The sequence below is a fragment of the Parus major genome, chromosome 26, assembly GCF_001522545.3.
Source record: "Parus major isolate Abel chromosome 26, Parus_major1.1, whole genome shotgun sequence".
Classification (NCBI taxonomy): Eukaryota; Metazoa; Chordata; class Aves; order Passeriformes; family Paridae; genus Parus; species Parus major.
Window position 1 is genome coordinate 2,705,991 of NC_031795.1, and position 19,233 is coordinate 2,725,223.

Genomic DNA, 19,233 nt, shown 5'->3' on the forward strand with positions numbered 1-19,233 from the left:
AAAGCTGTAGCAGGGCTCCTGTTAACAGTTCCCACAGCTGTGTTGTATCCCTGTCCTCAGGGAGAGCTGCACTGGCATATGCAGTTTTCAGGGAAAAGTAGCTGAGAACTTGACAGTCCATCATTTACTCTGCTGTGGCCACACCAAGACTTCTATAATCTGCTGGAGTCAGGTGTGATCGTCTCTTTTGGCAAAAGCCATGAGAATGGCTGGAAGAGTTGACCTGAAGCATATGGAGGGTTTTTTTCTGGAAGTCACACAGTCCAGGACAGTAGCACCTCTTTGGGTGTCAGCATCTGCTTGAAGGATTTTTTCAAAGTATTTTACAGCTGATGTGGAAAACAGACTAGAACTTCCATCCCTGGAAAGTGTCCAAGGCTGGGTTGGACTCAGGGAGCAACCTGGGATAGTGGAAGGTGTCCGTGCTTATTGAGATGAGCTTTAAGGTCCCTTCCAACACAAACCGTTCTGGGATTCTACATTAAAAGCATGAAGGGGAACTGTGGATTTTCCATGCTGTTTTATGGACTCTTACAGTCACACTCCAGGTTTGAAGCCTTCCTGGTGAAGCACAGCCCTTTGGGATGTGAATGCTCCACAGTTGCCCCCTGGCAGTGGTAGTTGGGCACGGTGCTGAAGGAATTGGGTGTGGGGGGGTTTGGACAGGTGTCCAACATGTCCCTACCCTTGTCCTCAGCGCTGCCCACCCCATGCCAAGTGGGGCTGGATTGAGCAGAGGGTGCCAGTGCCCCATGCCATGTGTTGTTTGGCCAGGATTATCTGCTACGCACTAATTTCCTTTGGGGCTGTGATGAAGTCAGAAAACCACAGGCAGCGCTCCCCGGCAGCGCCTTCCGCCGCAGATCACTTGACATGTCCCTTCCCAGGAGGGCCAGGCCAGGCACGCTCTGGCGCCATGGACCAAAGGGGGATCCTGCTACAGAACCTGGAAAGGGCCCAAGGCAAGAAGCTCAGCCAAGGAGAGTTTGCAGAGGAGTTTTTGGTGAGTTCACTCAAGGCTTGGCTCAGTGTTTCAGCTCATTTCAGAGGGAATCGCTCGGTCACCTCTCAAACCTGTGACAGTGAGATTTTCTAGGAGTTTTATAGCAGACACACACAAGTTTACTGGGCTAAGAGGAATGTAGACATGATAGGAATTTAATAGTTTGTATTTCAACTGTTTGCTTTTTAACTAATTACTCGAGTGCTTCCTGTTTTCTGCTGGGCGAATGCGCTTGTTGGGACATGGTTTCACTTTGCCTGGTAACAGAACTGGGGGGACAGGGAGGAATATAGAGCCTCTGGCCCTTCACACCCCTGTTAGACCAGTGGCACACGGGTTCCTGCCAGGGATCTCTGGTTTTGCCTTGACTCAGCTTGTCCTTGTTTCTCTAGAGCACAGGCTGCCCAAGGCAGCTGTGGGTGCCTCGTCCCTGGAAGTGTCCAAATCCAGGCTGCACAGGGCTTGGAACAACCTGGGATAGCAGCAGGTGTCCCTGCCCATGGCAGAGGGTGGAATGAGATGAGCTTTAATGTCCCTTCCAACCCAAACTGTTCTGGGATCTGGGATCTGCGTGCTCTACATCCAGCAGTGCTCCTGGCCCCTCCTGGAAACTACTTTCATTTTCCCTCAAGTCAAAAGTTGCACAAAATGCTGATGGCTCCCACCAGCCCCTGTGTTCTGCATTGCCCTGAATTTGTGAGCTCTCTGAAACATTTTTTGGTTTGGGTGTCAGGGTGAGGCTCAGATGCCAACATATCACCTCATGGCTAAAGCTGGTGGCGGGAGGTAGCTCTTGGTGTATCAGCTGGAGGCCGATGGCTCTGACAGGCTGTCCAGGTTGCTCTAAGGGGCAGTGACATTGCCCAGCTTTCACAGACATAGGGAAGGGCAAAACTGGTACCTCTGTGAGATCTGAAACATGTCAAACACTGGACTGACCCTGCAGTGGGCTTTGGGATACTGAGGGGTCTCCATGAGCTCCAGCCCTGCTCTGTCGTACCAGCAAAATCTGGCACTTCAAACACTTGGGGAAAGCTGAGTGCTTGGTTTCCAGGTGTCTGGGGTGGAGGGAAGTGATTCATCTCAGCCTGCAGTGACAATCTGTTGTTCCATGGAACAAACCTCTGTCACAGCCTGCTGAGTTTCCCCTCTCTGCCGGGGTGTCTGTGTGTGTGAGGCTCTGAGCCCTGGTGCTCAGGCTGGCTTCAGCAGCCTGATGTATTAATTTCTGATCAAAATGGCAGGTGGAAATGGTCAAGACTGCATTTCCTGTTGTATGGGATAAGATCTTCTCAGAGTGACCTGATTTGCAGCCACTTTTGCAAGGCGGTGGCCTCAGCAGGACATCATGTTGGCTTCTGTTTCCAAATGTGATAGGAATATTCAGTGCCATTTCTCCACCCCAATTTCTGCCCTCTCCTTGTGGGACTAGGCATTTGTACTGGCAAATTGTGGTGCCATTACTATAAATGATATGGGTTTTGTTAGAGTCCCTTTCTTCCCACTGTGCAGACTCACAGCTGCACCTTGCCCAGGCTCTCCAGGGAATGGGCACAGCCCTGAGACTGCCAGATCTCCAGGAGCATTTGGACAACGCTCTCAGACACAGGGTGGGATTTTGGGGCGTCTGTGCAAGGCCAGGAGTTGGACTCAATGATTATTGTGGGTCCCTTCTAGCCCAGGATGTTCCATGGTTCTGTGATTCTCACTTCCATTGTCACACCTCGGCATTTCCCAAGTGGTTTAGTGTCTGATTATTCAGGGACCAAAAACTCAAGATGTTTCAGGGCCTTGGTTCTGGGAAGACTGGCTTTAGGATGGAGTGATGCCCCTTCATGAAATCTTTCCCTGGAAGCTAGGGGTGCACTGGAAGGAGGAACGGGAGGATGTGACTAACACCAGAGTTGCTCAGAAGGTTGCAGGGATATGGAGCCTACAAAATCCACCCTGCTCCCCTAATTTCTATCCCACTGTGTCTGCCCCATGCTCTTAATTAATAGAGACTGGACATATGGACTATCCTGTGCCTCCTGTACCTCCTCCCTCACTCATTCCATCAGATCTCGTTTAGCTCTTAGGGTATTGGGGCTGAATTTAGTGTTTTAAGACTGCAGTTTAATATTAAAACCAAAAAAATATGAAAGAAAATATGAAAGAAAAAAGCAAGAATGGTGCTTCTGAAACTGCTGGCAACAAATAGAGTGTGTTATTTAGGAGCTGGTGACAGTGAAATAAAATTCTATGCTTTGCCAGGAGAAAGATGCTTTAACTCTCCATGAGTGCTGCAGCCTTACCCTGAAAATGAAAGAGATGAGAGATTTGCAGCCCTAAGGATCTGTCCCAGGACTCCTCCCTATTCTTTCATCAGTCCATGCAGCCACTCTGCTCCAGTTGCTTGTGACTTGAGCATCGCTGCTTCCAGCAGATGGGAGCATCTCCACCAAAGTGAGAAAAATCAATAGATTTACCTGTCTTTTCTGGTATAATTTGATGAAGGTGCTTTGACATTGTTACTCCTCTGATCTGGGTGCCATTTTTACTCAGAGTGGTTCCCCTGGGCCTCACTCACTTGTGAAGGTTTCGCTTCACTTGTGAAGTGAGTGTGTCACTTCACAAGCTGGCGTGTGGGCTGCCTCAGCACACACTTTCCACTGTTCAGAAGCCTGTGCTGGGGCTCTCAGGTGGTTCTGCCTCTATTCTTGCTTGAGCAAAGCCACTCAGGAAAGAATTAATGGTGCCGGCCTTGCTTTGTGGTAGCAAACGTGACCACCTGAGACCTTTGTGTGCTCTCTAGTAGTGCGCTGGCTGTAGCACGTCTGCTGTAATTTGTTCCACTCTTATCACAGAAGCTGAAGAGACAGTCAACAAAGTACAGATCGGATAAAATCTACCCTACAGCAGCGTCTGAGCAGCCAGAGAATGTCAAGAAGAACAGATACAAGGACATCTTACCTTGTAGGTTGGAAATGGCACATGTTCCTACTCAGCCTTTTGTTTTTCTTGCTTTTCTTGTTCTCATCCTCTGGTGCCTGCCTGCACCGTTGTTGTATGTGAGCATTTCATTGCTGTCTGTTGGCTTTGAGTCCTGCTGTTCAGATTTAGGCCTTTGGCTGCTGCAGTGCCTGCTCTGGAAGACTTTGGCATGTATCAACACTCAGGCACATGGTGGGATTTTGGGGATGTCCTGTGCAGGGATGGGAGTTGGACTCGATCCTTGTGGGTCCTTTCCAACTCAGGATATTCTGTGATTCTGTTATATTTCTACACACAGAAGAACTCTGTTCACTAGGAAACACATCCTCAAGTGATTATCCTTGCAAGCTTTCTGTTAGCTCTGCAACCACTTGCATCCAATGGCCTTTGGACAGCATGATGCTGTCTCCGTGATGCACAAAGCAGACAACAGGCAAACCCTGGTTTGGCTTGGCTTGGTGCAGTGGTCCCCAAAGGACCCTATCCCAGGGTCAGAGCAGACTGTCTCTTTCATCCATTCCAACTTGGAAAATAAAGTAAATCACAGAGTTGGAAGTTGGAAAATACCTCCAAGACCAAGTCCAGCTTTAAACCTTTGTATCTAACCCCACAGACTTGGTTTGAGCCTAGGGAGCAGTGAGGTGGTTTTGGCCTTGGTGTGCTGCATGGTCAGGGGGGATCAGCATTGCACTGGGGTAGTGGCAGCACCTGCAGCTCTCTCACAAAACCTCCCTCACTCTCCAAAAGGATCTTGTCCTGATCCTCTGTGTGTGTAGGCAGCAGGGCTGTGGGAGGTGTGGGAGGGACATCAGCTGCTTGCACAGCCACCCACCCGCCCTGGAGGAACTCTCTGACCTGAGTGCTCCCCCAAAGCCCCTTGTGCTGCCCTCCACGGGCTCAGTGACCATGAAGGACAGACACTGACTGCTTTCCCTGCTTTTGCAGTTGACCACAGCAGAGTGGAGCTGTCCCTGATTACATCGGACACAGATTCTCATTACATCAATGCCAGCTTCATCAAGGTTTGCCTCTTTTGTGGCATTTTGTCCTGCAAAGGTATTGGTGGTGCCAGGAGGAGTGGGTCAGGGGCTCTGGTGAGCCAAAGGGCTCTGCAGCAGTTTCTGGGCTGTGCTCAAGGATAACTGATGGGAGATGAGAGAGCCCTCCAGAGTCCCCCGTGCAGCACAGAGGCATCGGGCTATGGAGAGAGGGGTGCAGTTGTGCCGGGGTGGAACAGTCTGTGGTTCACAGCCCCAACTTCCTCATTGCCACTGCTGCCTTTGGTGGGTGACAGTGGTGCAAAACTGCCTGTGGCCAGAGTCACCTGGGCTGCAACCAGTGCAGAGGCAGGAAGCCTTGCAGGGCTGCACGGCTGGGACCCACTGCTGGGGCGAGCAACGTGGAAGATCAGTGTGGGACAGTGCTCCATCTGCAGCTGTACAAGTTTTGTGACTGTCCTGGGCCCACAACCCTTCTCTGACAGACAGACAGATAGATGATTGACTGATTGATTCATTCATTCATTCATTCATTCACTGAAGGTTCCCTTCATTCTCCATGACAGTGACCAGTGACCCAGGGCTCTGTGTAACCTGTCTGCAGAAGAATAGACCTTCCCAACAGCATCACAGCTCATAGCTCATTCTTCGGCCATCAGCAACAGAGCTGTGGCCACATCACCTCCAAGCTCCCAGAAGCACTGTAAGAACTGGTGCTGGTCTCTGGGAGCAGATCTCAGCTCAGTCCCAGCTCCCCAGCTAAGCCCTGCTTTTGGTTTGCACACCACTGCTCGATTTAATGTATGTGCCCAAAATTCAACTATATGAAAAAAGTCCTTAATGGCCTTGCTGATAGAAGTTAAATTCAGAGAGGGGAATGACTTTATTTCAGCTGGTGAACTATGCACAGACTCATCCATGTCTTGTTTGAATGTTCCAGGGTGTCTATGGGCCAAGAGCGTACATTGCAACCCAGGGTCCTCTCCCCACTACTGTCACTGACTTTTGGAGGATGATTTGGGAGTATGAAGTCCTGGTAAGGTGCAGATTTGTATTCAAATATAAATTTCATTTATCCTTTTATTTTTAAGAAAAGCTGTCCTTACAGCCAGAAGTCCATTGTAGGCCAGTGAGAGTATCAGGGTTTCACTGCAGATGTTGTATGTGTCCCACATCTCTCCTGTCAGCCTCCCCCAGCTCGTGCCAGGGCAGGAGTCTGCAGGAGTCTGCTGGTGGCTGTCCCTGCCTTTGGGATCTGGCTTTGGGATGATGTGCCAGGCTGTGGGTGACATCCCAGTGTGACTCGTCTGGCAGTTGGGGCTTGGGGGAAGGCAGTCCACAGAGTTTCTTTATCACTGATAAGTACCCTCAAGAGATGAGTTTAATTTTGCTGCCTGGATAAAAAAACTCATGTTCAGACTTTTCTAATGAACCTTCTTCCTGCAGGTCGTGGTCATGGCTTGTATGGAGTTTGAAATGGGGAAGGTGAGTAGCACGTCACAGATCGCCCCAAGTGCCAGGGCAGGGTGAGAGATGCAGATTTTCATTAGTGACAGCCAGTGTCTGTTTGATATAAGCTGGTTTTTGGGTCTCCAACTGCAAATGGAAGATGTCCCTGCCCATGGGTAAAATGAGATAATCTTTAAGGTCCCTTCCAACCCAAACCAGTCTCTGATTACATGAAATTCTTTAGCCTTTTCTGGTAGCATAGGGAATCTACCTGGAAAGGGAAAACCAGCAGTGGCAGCTTCAAGGAAAGGGAGGCTGGAGCTGGACAGCAGCAAGAGCCGAACCTCTTCCCAGCGTGAATTTTGTCCTGAAAAGTGGAAAAGGACACTGGCACAGCTGGGCCAGTGGGGAATAACCAAACGCATCCTGCTTGTCCTAACAGAAGAAATGTGAGCGGTATTGGGCAGAGGTGGACGGCTCCCCCCTGCACTGTGGCCCTTTCTCCATCACCTGTGTGAGTGCAGCACCTCAGCACCTTGTCCCACCCCAGGGCACCCACAGAAAATCTGACTCTGACTCCTTCTTCTGCAGGAGACTGAGGAGAAGAGGAATGAGTATGTGATTAGAACTTTAAAGGTGACCCTGAATGAGGTAAGGAGGAAAGGTCAAGGCAGAAAATCTACCTGGGCTGGCTTTGTTTTATAAATAATATATTAAAATACGGTACATTTTGTGCAGAAAATTTTACATTGCTCAGGCTGCTGTATTAGATTTGACAGCAGTTGAGGGAACAAAGAAAGTAAAAAAATTTATTAACTCAGACCTCAGTTTCTGAAAGTGTTTGTCAGTCATGGCAAATCAGACTCTGGGTAAGTGAGGCCAAGAACGTCTTAAAACAGCTCTTGCAGCAAAAACAACTGCAAAATTCTGCTCTGCCCTTTCCCAGCTAGTGCAATGGGAGCTGGGGATGGAGCAGAAATCCAGCTGCCCTTGCCATGCTGACATCCCAGACCCTGCCACTTCTCTTCTACTGCAGGCAACCCGCACCATCTACCACTTCCACTACAAAAACTGGCCGGACCACCATGTCCCCTCATCCATCGAGCCCATCCTGGAGCTTGTCAGGGACATTCGCTGCTACCAGCCCGATGACAGGGTCCCTGTCTGCATCCACTGCAGGTGGGTGACCTGGCTACCAGCAGGGGAGGGCTGCTGGCCCCTAGAACCCTGTGCTCCCATGTCCTGAGGGGTCACAGGGCAAGGAGGTTGGCCAAGCCCATAGCCAAGATCCTCTTATAGGGCAAAGGGTGCCTCTGAGAACAGCCAGCATGGCCAGGGGAAAGGGAAGGAGGCAGCAGCAACAGAATCACAGAACCATGCAATTGTTTAGGTTGGGAAAGTCCCTTAAGAGGGTCAAGTCCAACCATTCACCCAGCACTGCCAAGGCCACCACTAAACCATGTCCTTAAGTGCCACATCTACACATCCTTTCACTGGTGACTTCAACACTGCCCTGAACAGCCTGTGCCAGTGCTTGACAATGCTTTTGGTATAGAAATTTTCCCTAATATGCAATCTAAAGCTCCCCTGGAGCAACCTGAGACCATTTCCCCTTGTCCTGTCTCTTGTTAGAGGAGACCAATATCCGGCTGGCTACACCCTCCTGTCAGGGAGCTGTAGAAAGTGAGAATGTCTGGACCAGAGACCACCACCACTGGGCATGTCCACGTGTGCTGGTTACCACGGGAGGACTGAGAGCTGTTCTCAGGGGATGAACTGTGCCTCCCAACCCTGGGCAGCCCTGCATGGGCTGAAGCTGCAGCATCCTGCAGGTCTGCAGGCTGTGTGTGGCATGGCAAGGTCACAGGTGGCTGTGGGTCTTCTCCAAACATCCCTGTCAGAAAACACAGCATGCCCACCCCGTGCCCCTGCGGCTGTCGTTGCAGTGCTGGCTGTGGCAGAACTGGTGTCATCTGTGCCATCGACTACACCCAGAGGCTGCTGAAGGACGGGGTGAGTGCCAGCCCCTTGCTGCCTCCAATGGCACCTGCACCCTCCCGTCCCTCCCCAGACTTCCCTCTGACTTTCGCCCCCTCTGACTGCACTCAGGTGGGTTTCAGGTGCATGGGAGCTCCCCAGTGGCCAAAGTGCGGGATCCCCATTCCCAGTTTGTGCCACTCCTCTCTCTTCAGGCACTGACAGCTTCACACCAGTGGGGCAGAATCTCCCCTCCACTGCTGCCCTCAGCTCACAGCACCTGGGCCTGTGCTGACCTTCATTCTCCAATACATCTTTGCTGTCTATATTTGTCTCTCCACACCCACACATCAGAAGTTCAGTGTTTCCAAACCACCCCCTTGCTTTAGTCTGACTCTCCAGTAATGGTACAGGCAGTAATCCCTAGGACTCAGAGGAGAGCCTGCTGTCTTCTGTTCTACAGTTACCTGAACCGATCCAGCTGGGAAATCAGTGTCACGTCCTTCGTGCTGCCCACAGCTGTTATAAAAAGGGTATTTTGTGTGGAGTGTGAGACAGGAGGGAGGAGGATGGCTTGTAATAAATTAAATAGCACTTTAAGCGTGTGCTTTGTTAGAAATTATTGCAGTTGCAGGCCTGGATTTCAGACAATGCTCTGAACTGCATCAGGACTTGGAAAATTTGTGGAATTAGACCTGTCCGTAATTTTTTTGTCAGAGAAGTCATAGAAATCATGGAAAGATTTGGGTTGGAAGGATCTTTAATTCCAGCCCCCTGCCATGGGCAGGGGTACCTTCCACTATCCCAGGTGGCTCCAAGCCCCATCCACCCTGGCCTTGGGACACTTCCAGGGATGGAGCAGCCACAGCTGCTCTGGGCAACCTGTGCCAGGGCCTCCCCACCCTCACAGGGAAGAATTCCTTCTCAATATTAAATCTAAATCTCTTCTCCTTTAGTTTAAAACCATTTTGTCTTTTCTCTTTCTGCCAGATTGTTCCAGTGAACTTCAGTGTTTTCAGTCTGATCCAGGAAATGCGCACACAAAGACCTTGCATAGTGCAGACCAAGGCATGTTTGGGGAATGTCATCAGCTGGTCCTTGCTGGGACCTCACCTTTTCCCATGAGGGTTCACAGCAGGGAGACCCAGAGCAGTGGTGCTGGTGGGAGCTGGGGTGTGGAGCTGTTGTGCAAAATCTCTTTCCTGAACAGAACAATGATTTGGCAGAAATTAATTTGGGAGCTGAGAGTTTCCTTGTGGACAGCTGGGCCAGTGCTCACAGTGTGATTTATTGTGCACTTACACTGTGAAACCAGGGACTATCCAGGCAATAAAGTGGGAACTTTTCTCAGCTGCACCAGACTGAAGAGGAAGCTCAATGTAGAACAGCATGGTTTGCAAACCCAAACCCCCCCCAAATGCTTCAGTGTGAACACTGTGAGAGTTGTGGCTTCTGCCTCTTCTCAGAATCCACACCCTGCCAAAGGACAGGAAAGGCCACTTCTCTCTGAGGTGATGCTTGCTTGGTAAGAGGTGGCCACTTACAGGTCCCACTGGTGCTGGCTGTCACATTTTTTTGTCTGTCTGGAATGCAGGAGCAGTATGAGCTGGTTTACGATGCGGTGATTGAGCTCTTCAAAAGGCAGATTCAAGCATTCGATGCCCAGAAAGATTCTGCTGCTTCACAGGTAAAAGTCCCAGGACAAACACCCTGCCTCTTGCACCCTGCAAGAGCACTCCAGCACTAACCTCAATTCCTGGTGCAGACCTGGGACGAATTCTATATTTTCTGCTCCCCTTGATACACAAACTGTGTCTCTTTTGATCTTAACTCATGAATCCAGGTCTTCCCCTGAATGTGCAATGCTCATCACAAACAAGACCTAGATCTTCTTCAGTCTCAAAACCATTTTCTATTTTCTATATATTTTTACCATTGTTTAATGTGAGGGAAGAAAACAGCACAAATTTTCTATCATGACTGATTTCCATGGGGATGTGCTAGTGAAACTTGTCTTCATGGAGTGCTCACAAGCTGCTGAGGGATTTTCAGACCAGGTTGGGAAGATCCAGCTTGGGAAGCTTAAGATCACAAGGCAGTGAGGCTGAAAGTGTTACCAGACATGTGCTAGTGAGGGAATCAGCACTACAGCCTGTCTGTTGGAGGGCATTGGGGGAAATATCTCGTGAAAAAAACATGGCAAAGTCTCACAAATCTGTTACACCTCTGAGGAAAAGGAATGTGGTCTTGGTGTGAAGTTGCATTATAACAGGAATAGCCAAAACATCTTTGGTTGAGGTTTTCTTTGCTCTTGCTGTTCTGTGACTGCTGACATGAGCCTCACTGGCTCAAATCCAGGAAAGGAAATGCATCACAGAAAAGCCTGGAAGGTCACAATGAGCTCATTTTGTCAGAAACTTTTAAGAATTGGGAAGGGGATCCTGCAATGGGACTTAAGCCTCAGTTTTGCCATAGGATTTGCAGGACATTCCAAGCCAGAGCTGAGTGAGAAAATATCTGGAAAAAGCCTTTTTGAACTGGTTAAGGACAGTCTGTGAGCAAAGGTCACAGAGGGCTGGGTTGACACAAAGTGCAGAGGACGTTTCAAGTCAGGATGTGGTTTTGTAGCTCTTGCTCAAACCTCTTGGCCCCCTAAACCTCCCTGTCCTCTGAGGACACTGTGCAGAGCTCTGGGATGGCCATGAGCCTGTGTCATGAGTAAAACCAGCACCCAGCTTGCCCAGTGTGGGTTCCTGAAGGCAGAGTGTCTGCACAGGCTGCCTGCCAGCTGTTTGGCACAGCTGGATGGTTGTAGGGCTCACTGTACTCTCATTTCAGAAAGGTGCTGGCAGGAGTTGCTCTTCAGGAAGTTCTGTCTGCAGTTTTCAGCTCCACCTTGGTGTCATTTCTCAAGTGCTTTAGTAATTAGAAGTATTTGGCAAAAATCACTGCTCCTGAAGCAATGCGTTGGTGTTCTTTGCATTCTGCCTCCTCACCCTTGTTTGCAAACATTTCCTTTCCCTAGGAAGGAGCAGGGCACCCTGTAGCCAAGCCAGTCCTGACTCCACTGGAAGACATTTACGGCCTGAGTTTACTCACCTGGTAAGGCCTCAGCACAAGTATCCCTGGTTGGTATTTGCAGTCATCCACACGATTTCAGAGAGATGAACTTTTTGATGTGTGCTTTGGAACACTTTAGCTCTCAGGATCTGTTGCCTCCCTTGAGTCCCACTTTCACTCAATGTTTGTTCCTAACATAATTCATGGAATCATAAAGATTGGAAAAGTTCTCTAAGACCACTGAGCACAACCATTAACCCAGCACTGCCAGGTCCAACACTAAACCATGTCCCCAAGTGCCACATCTAAAGGTTTTTTGAACACTCACAGATGATATTTCCACCACTTCCCTGGCCAGCCTGTTGCAATGCCTGATCACCCCCTCAGTGAAGAAACTTTTCCTAATTTCCTATAATTCCTGCTCTTCCCACTGATGTGTCCCAGCCTCTTCCCTGTGCCATTATCTGTCCCCTTGTTCTGCCCTGGGCTTTGTGTCACACAGTGTTTCACACAAACTGAAAACAGTAGAGAACAGTAGAAAAACATCCCATGAACACACAGGCTGTATCATCCCAGCCTTCTGCCTGGCATGGAATTTCCCTGCACTGGTCCCATCTTCCATCTGCACATTCCACTCCAGTGCCCCTTGCTGCAGGAATAGCAATCCTGAGGATCCAGCTTCCCAATAACAGCAGCTTCCAAAGCTGGTGGGATCTCTCTGTGGATATGTTTAGGATGGCAGTGCTCTCTGTAAATAATTTTGCTTTTTGGTTCAGTTTGCTGGCATAAAGGGGCCTCCTTTGTTCACCATTTGACAGTGTTGAAATGGAGCACAGTCCTTCCCTGTGCTCCTCGCTTGAAGCTGGGCTGTGCATTCCTGAGGGAATTGCTCCTGGGAGCAGTGCTGTGGGCTCTGTTAGTGGGCTAACATTTTCTGAGCCCTCCATGGCTTTGACCCCAGACCACTTTGTTGTGCTTTTACTGCAGCTCGGAGCGAGAGGAGCAGGCTCAGCAGCAGAACGGGCATCAACAGCTCCGGCCAGTGGCACAGAGCAAAGCATCCCTGGCGCCACTGTGTGCCCCTGGAGCACACAGCTCTGCCCAGGGAGTGCCCCCCATCAGACAGGCCATCTCCTTCAGTGCTCTGAACTCCATCAGCTGTAGGCAGGCAGCTGCCGGGGATGCCCCTCAGAAACACTGCAGCTGGGAGCTGGAGCTGGAGCCAAAGGGAGCAGGAGGGAGGGGGCCTGGTGCCAGAGCCCCTCTGGCATGGACTGTATCAACCCCTCTAGCACTGGGGCAGCGGGGAGAAGGCTTGGAATGGGATGCAGGGGATGCCAAGCCTGTTTGGAGTCCACAGTGGCCAAAAGCCACCCGCTCGAACTTCCAGGATGGGTTTTCCCCTGTGGACCTGAACCCCTCCAGAGGAGCAGCAGATGCCCCCTCAGGCCACAGGAACCAGGGGCAATGCCCTCACCCTTACCTGTGCTCAGCAGAAGACCCCTACTTCTTATCACTTTCTCCAGACAAGCCTGTGTCCCCCATGTTCCCCTTTCTGGAGGGGCAGGATGAGCTCCTCCCTTCGTGTTCTGCCAGTGCCCCACTACAGCCCAGCACAATCAGCTCCCCATCATCCCACCACGCTCCCCAGAACCAGGAGAGGATCTTCCCCTCAGGTAAGTGCTACTGGGACAAGGGGACATGGGGGACCAGGTCATTCTGGATTGGGGTGTGCTGGAGGGAGCTGTCAGTGTGGTCATCTGGTGTCCAGGCAGGGCTGTAGCTGCTCCTCAGGGCTGGGCTCTCATGGGAGCTGAGGGAGCAACTGGTTTCATCTCCACGCTCTTTTCATTCTGCCTGAATTTTTTTCCCACAAACATTTTTAGAGCAGTGTAATTTTGGTGTTTGCATTACACAGCTGCTCTGAACCACTGTGTCAGCTCAGAACAGCTCTCACAGGGAGGCAGGGATGGTGCTGACCAATTCCTACAACCAAGGTGCTCCAAAAAGCATTCAGAAAGCTCCCAGAAACAGTTTTCTCTGAGGATCTAGTTTTCAGGTCAAACCCCACTCTTTGCTGCAGAGTGTCATGCGGGGGACACTGAAATCTCACCGAGATTGAGAGATCCAGGGCTTCAGGGGCCCTGAGCAACCCGGGCGACACCCCTTCCCATGGTGGGGGTGTTGGATCTCAGTGGTTTTTAAGGTCCCTTCCAACCCAACCCATTCAATGATTCCATGATTCAACCCAAGTGTTTTGCCCAGATCTGTAGCCTTAAATCCATCACCTGTCATAAGAGGAAGGTGGAATTATTCCTTGTTCTGGTTAGTCCTGGTGCAATTTCCTGTTGTGCACAGCTTTTGCTCCACTTTGTCCTGCCCAGGCCCCTCAGCATTCAATGCCACAAAGACATGCTCATTATTCCAGTGCCCTTGGGAAGTGCTGTGAGCTGCAGCTCGAGCCAAGCAGCAGCAGAACCCCCAGCTGTGTGCCTGGCTCTGTGCTGGCTTATGCTCATTTTCCTTGTGCATTGGTGCTGGCAATTATTTGTATGTCAAACCACAGTTTAGAGCTGTTTAACCTTAATCTCTGGTGCGTAGCAGGGCAGGAGCAGCCCCCTTCCCTACAAAGGTCTGCAGTCCCCCTTATTTCCTGCCATGCCAGTAACCTGTCTGTGTCTCTCCAATCAGCCCCCCTACCACAGCCTGATGATGATGATGCTCCTCCACCCCTGCCCCAGCGCACCCCCGAGTCCTTCATTGTGGCCAGTGAGCCGGGTGAGTGATTAACAACATTAAAAGTGGGTCTGAGCAGCACTGAGGGCTCATCCAACATCGGGGTGGTTCCATAGTATCTGGCAGTGTCTGGGATGAGGAATGATCTCTCTGGTGTTCAATTGCTTCTAGGGCAATTTCCTCAGGCCACTTTGGATTTCCAGCTTCCAGACAGAAATCCAAATATTGGAACATCCTGGGAGTGGAGTGGCGAGTCTTACTCAGAGGGGTTTCATGACCCTGTGAGACTGAGACCATGTAAGGTAACTAAGTGGCTTTTTACCTCTTTTCTGGCACTATTCCTATGCCAATCTCCTTACCACATTTCCTTCTGTGAGAAAATCTCTAGTTTTGGTACTTTGTACTTGCCATGAACTATTTCATAGAATCACAGAATCATGGGATGGCTTGGGTTGGAAGGGACTCTTAAGAGAATCCCATTCCACTCCCCCTGCCATGGGCAGGGACACCTTCCACTAAACCAGGTTGCTCCAAACCTTGGCTTTGAACACTTGCAGGAATTTCAGGACGTGAGTTTGGAAAGAAGATGTGGCCTCAGTCTAGATCCTTCTCACCAACATCTACTTTACTCCAAACATTATTTTTTGGGATTCTAAGACCAGTACAGGGTAATAAACATATTGTCCCTTATTTAGAGAAGGATAACAAAGACAGGACATTAGTGCTCTGCTGAGCTTCACACAGCCCTGTGGAATGAACAAAAGCTGAAGAAAATTTAGGTATCTCTTGATCATCCCATAGCTGAGTGACAGCTCTGTGAAGTGGAAGAATGAGGCACAAGTCTGTCTTCCTTTCCACGAGCACGGAGGTGTATGTGGGAGGGTGTTTGCACATCACATCCTTTCCTTGTCTTCTCTGGCTTCCTTGTGTGCAAGAAAATAACATTTGGATGTGTGAATTTTAAATACCTGCCTTGTTTTTTGTTTCCAGAGTGTGAAGTTTTGGAGCCCACAAACAGGTATAAGTTTAACACTGGGATAATCTTTGGAATTAAGACCTGCTTTTTTTCTAAAACTGTTTTATTTAGTGAATGTGTTTAGGATCTGTGCTCAGTGCAAAGGAAATCGTTGCTAAATAGTTCTGCAACTAAATAGTTCTAACCAGAAGCAGACATTTCTGCAACCAAATTAACTGGTGGTTTATCTGCTTCTGCCTCATCCTGTACATGAGGATGTTCCTTGCAGCCTCCCCTTTGTCTGCATGTTGTGTGTCTCCTTTGAGACAACTGAGATAAAATGGTTGCTTCTAATATATATATTTGTTTGTTTGTTTGTTTGTTTGTTTTACTTTAAAGCTAGGTAACCAACTCTTTTATCTTTGCTTTCTCAGAGACAACCCAGGATCCCTCTAATTCTCCTCCTCCGCTTCCTGAAAGAACCCCGGAGTCGTTTGTTCTCGCTGAGGCAGCAAGTAAGTGCTGAGCTCTTTTTTCAGGATGTAACTGAGGTTTTACACTCACACCTAAAGCTGTACATCTCTGAGAGTGTGGCCCACTTGTTCAAAGCATTACCAGGTAGTGCTTCAGCACTTCCCTGCAGGACAGTTCAGCAAACACAACGAAAACAAACACAAGTAGGGAACCTGCAGAAAATTTCTGGAAGTGCTGCATTAGAGGAGATGAAAAGCAACACTAAAGCACTAGGAAAAAAGCAGGAGGATTTGTGAATGACCACTGAAAATGTACGCATGATGTATGTTCCCAGGTCTGCAGCCTGCTGCAAGAAACTCCTCGACTCCTGCGGGTTTGGAGAACAAGGGCTCAGAAACATCATCCAAAGAACTCATGAAATGCTTCAGGAGGAGCAAGGTAAAAGAAACAAGAGGTGTGGAAACCGTTAGAGGGAGAGAGAAGAGCTCTGGCCCAGCCAGTGCTGCTCTCTCACTGGTCACTGGGGGAACAGGGCCTGCTTTGAGAGCGCTTGTGTTTAGGGCAAGAAAACAAGAGTAATAAAAATCTTCTGGTGTACAACTGCCAACACCAACCCTGTCTGCACTGGGAACGGGGTAGGCCAGCCCTGCCTGTGCCAGTGGTTGTGCCTTGGCATTCCATCCACCTGCAGTGCCAGTTCTGCTGGGAAAAAGTTGCTCCAGTGGAGTCTGAGTCTGTCCTACAAGGACAGAACCATGGCCAGACTCCTCTTGTTGAGCCTCCTGTTAATTATCCTTGTGAGATTGTACTGTTACGGTGGATCAGAAAAGTGCTTGAGGAAAACAGCAAGGAAAATAAAAACTGGAAGCATTTGGGATGACAAGGGAAAAGCCAAAGAGAGTGGCACAAAGTTTACTTTTTATGAAATGTGATACTTGTGCATTTGCCAGTGAATTCCCACAGTAGCTGATCGACTTATACATGTACATTTATCAGTGCTTTTATACATGTGCACAAATTCCCTTTACCACAGTAGCTGATCCACTGCTTCAGACATTTTTCCCAGCTAGCCTTTTTTCTTTTTTTTTTTTTTTACAGAGCTTGAAAATATTGAAAAATGTGCGAAAAAGTAAGTCATTCAGGCTAATATCTTTCAAACGGATTTAAGCAAGTATTTAAATGTGTGGGATGGAAATACCAAGCACCTGAACTTTTCCAATGTGAAATTCCCTGCAGTTTGGAGTGGGACACACAGAGCTGTGCAGCTGAGCACCTTCTCACCTGGAGAGCTGTAGCTGTTGTAGGAATGTCATAAGGATGCTGTGCAGCCCTTTGGGGACAAATTATCAAATTCTTCAGGTCATTCAAACCTGTGTTGCAGGACCCTACGAATGGGAGATTTGGGTGCTGGGAGAATGTGAGCCCCAGCTGAGATTCTGACCAGGCTGTTTGGAGCATAAATAAGGAATCTCTCACTCAAATCCCTTTCAACTAAAATTAAAATGCTCATCTTGAAAACAGGACTGCTAAAAATGGTTTAAAGTACTTCTGAGGCCATGTTTTCTCAGCAGGTCTTGCTGCAGTAGTAAATCCACTCCCTGTAAATATGGGATTGCACAAATTAAGGAAGGAGGAAATTTCCCCTGTGAGGGTGGAGAGGCCCTGGCAGGGTGCCCTGAGAAGCTGTGGCTGCCCCTGGATCCCTGGCAGTGTCCAAGGCCAGGTTGGACAGGGCTTGGTGCTGGTTTAATGATTGGACTTGATCTTAGAGCCCTTTTCCAGCCTAAAGAATTCCATGATTCCACAAGTTCAGCTCTGGAATTAACAGTGACCAACTGCTCCAGTCTCATTTTTTATTTCTAGGCATCTGCAGTCCATCTTCACTGACAAAATCATCAGAACCTGCCCCGACAAACTCTCCGAGGTCTTTCCTTAACTTTGGTATGTTTTTCTTTTTGTGTTTTGGTAGGAAGAACCTGGTTCTTGGGAGTCTAAATGCCAGGCAGAACACTTACAAGCTACAAATATTTCAAATAATGCTCACTGGGTTTTACATATTTAGTTTTTACACATTTACAACTTTATTTGCAACGACAGGATGTTGCTTTTCTGTCATATCTTAAATCTTGGGAAAGATCTTAAATTACAAGTATTTTCAATTCCTGTGTTATTTTAAGAGATTACATAATCAGCATCTGTAACATACCGAATTTGTTGCGTTAAAAATATATATAATTTCTTCCTAGGCTTTGCAAATCGATTTTCAAAACCTAAAGGACCAAGAAATCCACCCCCAGCATGGAATATTTAGATGTATTCTCATAGACTTGGTGTTGCAGATTTGTGAAGTCATCCTGAAATTCTTCGAATGCCCATCCCAGTGAAGCTTCCACCAAAATAAACACATCCAAAGCTGTTACACGGTATTGGCATCTCAGGCACTACTTGCACATTCACTGAATTTAAAACTGGAGTTTTAAAGTCAAAAATGTAAAAGTACCAGCCACTTTCAGTTAATTCACAATGGGATGGAAGGTATACAAGTTTTGGAATACAAGTTTTATCCTAGGGAGAAACATTTTTTTGTCATGTTTTGGAATGTAATCACTTCAAAAGGATGGATTTGAGCATAAACCGATGATGGGACCCAGTGACAACTATGGAATGATCTAGAAAGCCAACGGAGCAGAGCGAGGTGGATCAAGACCCTTTCTCACATATTTATGTGTACTGTAATCAAAGACACTGAAATGTTTACATTACTTGGACTAAGAGGGAATTAGCATCCCAAATTTTAGAAATAAGCACCTTTTTTCCCCATCTGAGCGAATCAGAGCATTTGTCTGGATTTTGGGGCAATAATACTTAGGATGGTGATTGATCCCATAGAAACAAAACCAGTGTAAGGACCACACAATTGGTTGACCCAGTTGCTCTTCTACCTGGGGAAAAAAAAAAATCCCAAAACACCATGACAGCAAGCAAAATATTATTGTATTTTAAAAACAATGCTGTTTTTAAGGATTTGTTATTTTCCAGCACAGAATTTCAGGTGGGAACAGGAAATACAAGATTTCTCACCAGATTCCATCAAAGTGGGATTTGAGGAATTTGGTCAAGAACAATCTGCTGACCACAGCTCGAATGGAAAACTCAGCTGGCTTAAAAATGAGGGAGTACCCAAAATTGCCTTTTTTATTACTGTAGTCATGTGTTTTCTTAACAGCAGAAACCAGTGAAAGCCTTTACCTTTTTATTCCTGTATTCTCGCAGACTGGACGCGGTTTGGAGCAACCTGGTGTAGTGGAAGGTGCCCTAGCCCATGGCAGAGGGTGAAACGAGCTTTTGAAGTTCCCTCCCAACCCTCAACATTCTGATTCAATGATTTTATTCCATCCCACTGCCAGGGGCAGGGATGGTCTCCTTAGGCTCTCTCCAATCCACATCATCTGCCTCACGGGGATAGCGTCCGCAGCATACCGCGGTCGGTGTTTAATGGATGAAGTACTTAAGAACAAGCGACAAACATCACTAAAACAAAAGTTTTTTCACCCCTCTCCACTCCCCGGGCCCGCGCTCCCTCAGCGCTTTCCCGCCCACGTGACCTG

General features: G+C 48.5%; 1 protein-coding gene across 1 annotated transcript; it reads left to right on the forward strand.

Annotated features, from left to right (window-relative positions):
• Positions 1 to 843: 843 nt before the first annotated feature.
• On the forward strand, positions 844 to 18,634 carry PTPN22 (protein tyrosine phosphatase non-receptor type 22). Its single transcript, XM_015650731.2, has 21 exons — positions 844 to 1,003; positions 3,850 to 3,958; positions 4,922 to 4,998; positions 5,915 to 6,010; positions 6,421 to 6,459; positions 6,866 to 6,937; positions 7,015 to 7,074; positions 7,460 to 7,602; positions 8,370 to 8,436; positions 9,391 to 9,468; positions 9,995 to 10,087; positions 11,426 to 11,502; positions 12,448 to 13,136; positions 14,152 to 14,238; positions 14,368 to 14,498; positions 15,187 to 15,214; positions 15,586 to 15,666; positions 15,960 to 16,063; positions 16,724 to 16,754; positions 17,489 to 17,566; positions 17,872 to 18,634. The coding sequence occupies exons 1-21, from the start codon at positions 917 to 919 to the stop codon at positions 17,934 to 17,936; spliced, it is 2,292 nt and encodes a 763-aa protein (XP_015506217.1). The 5' UTR covers positions 844 to 916; the 3' UTR covers positions 17,937 to 18,634.
• The last annotated feature ends 599 nt before the right edge of the window (positions 18,635 to 19,233 follow it).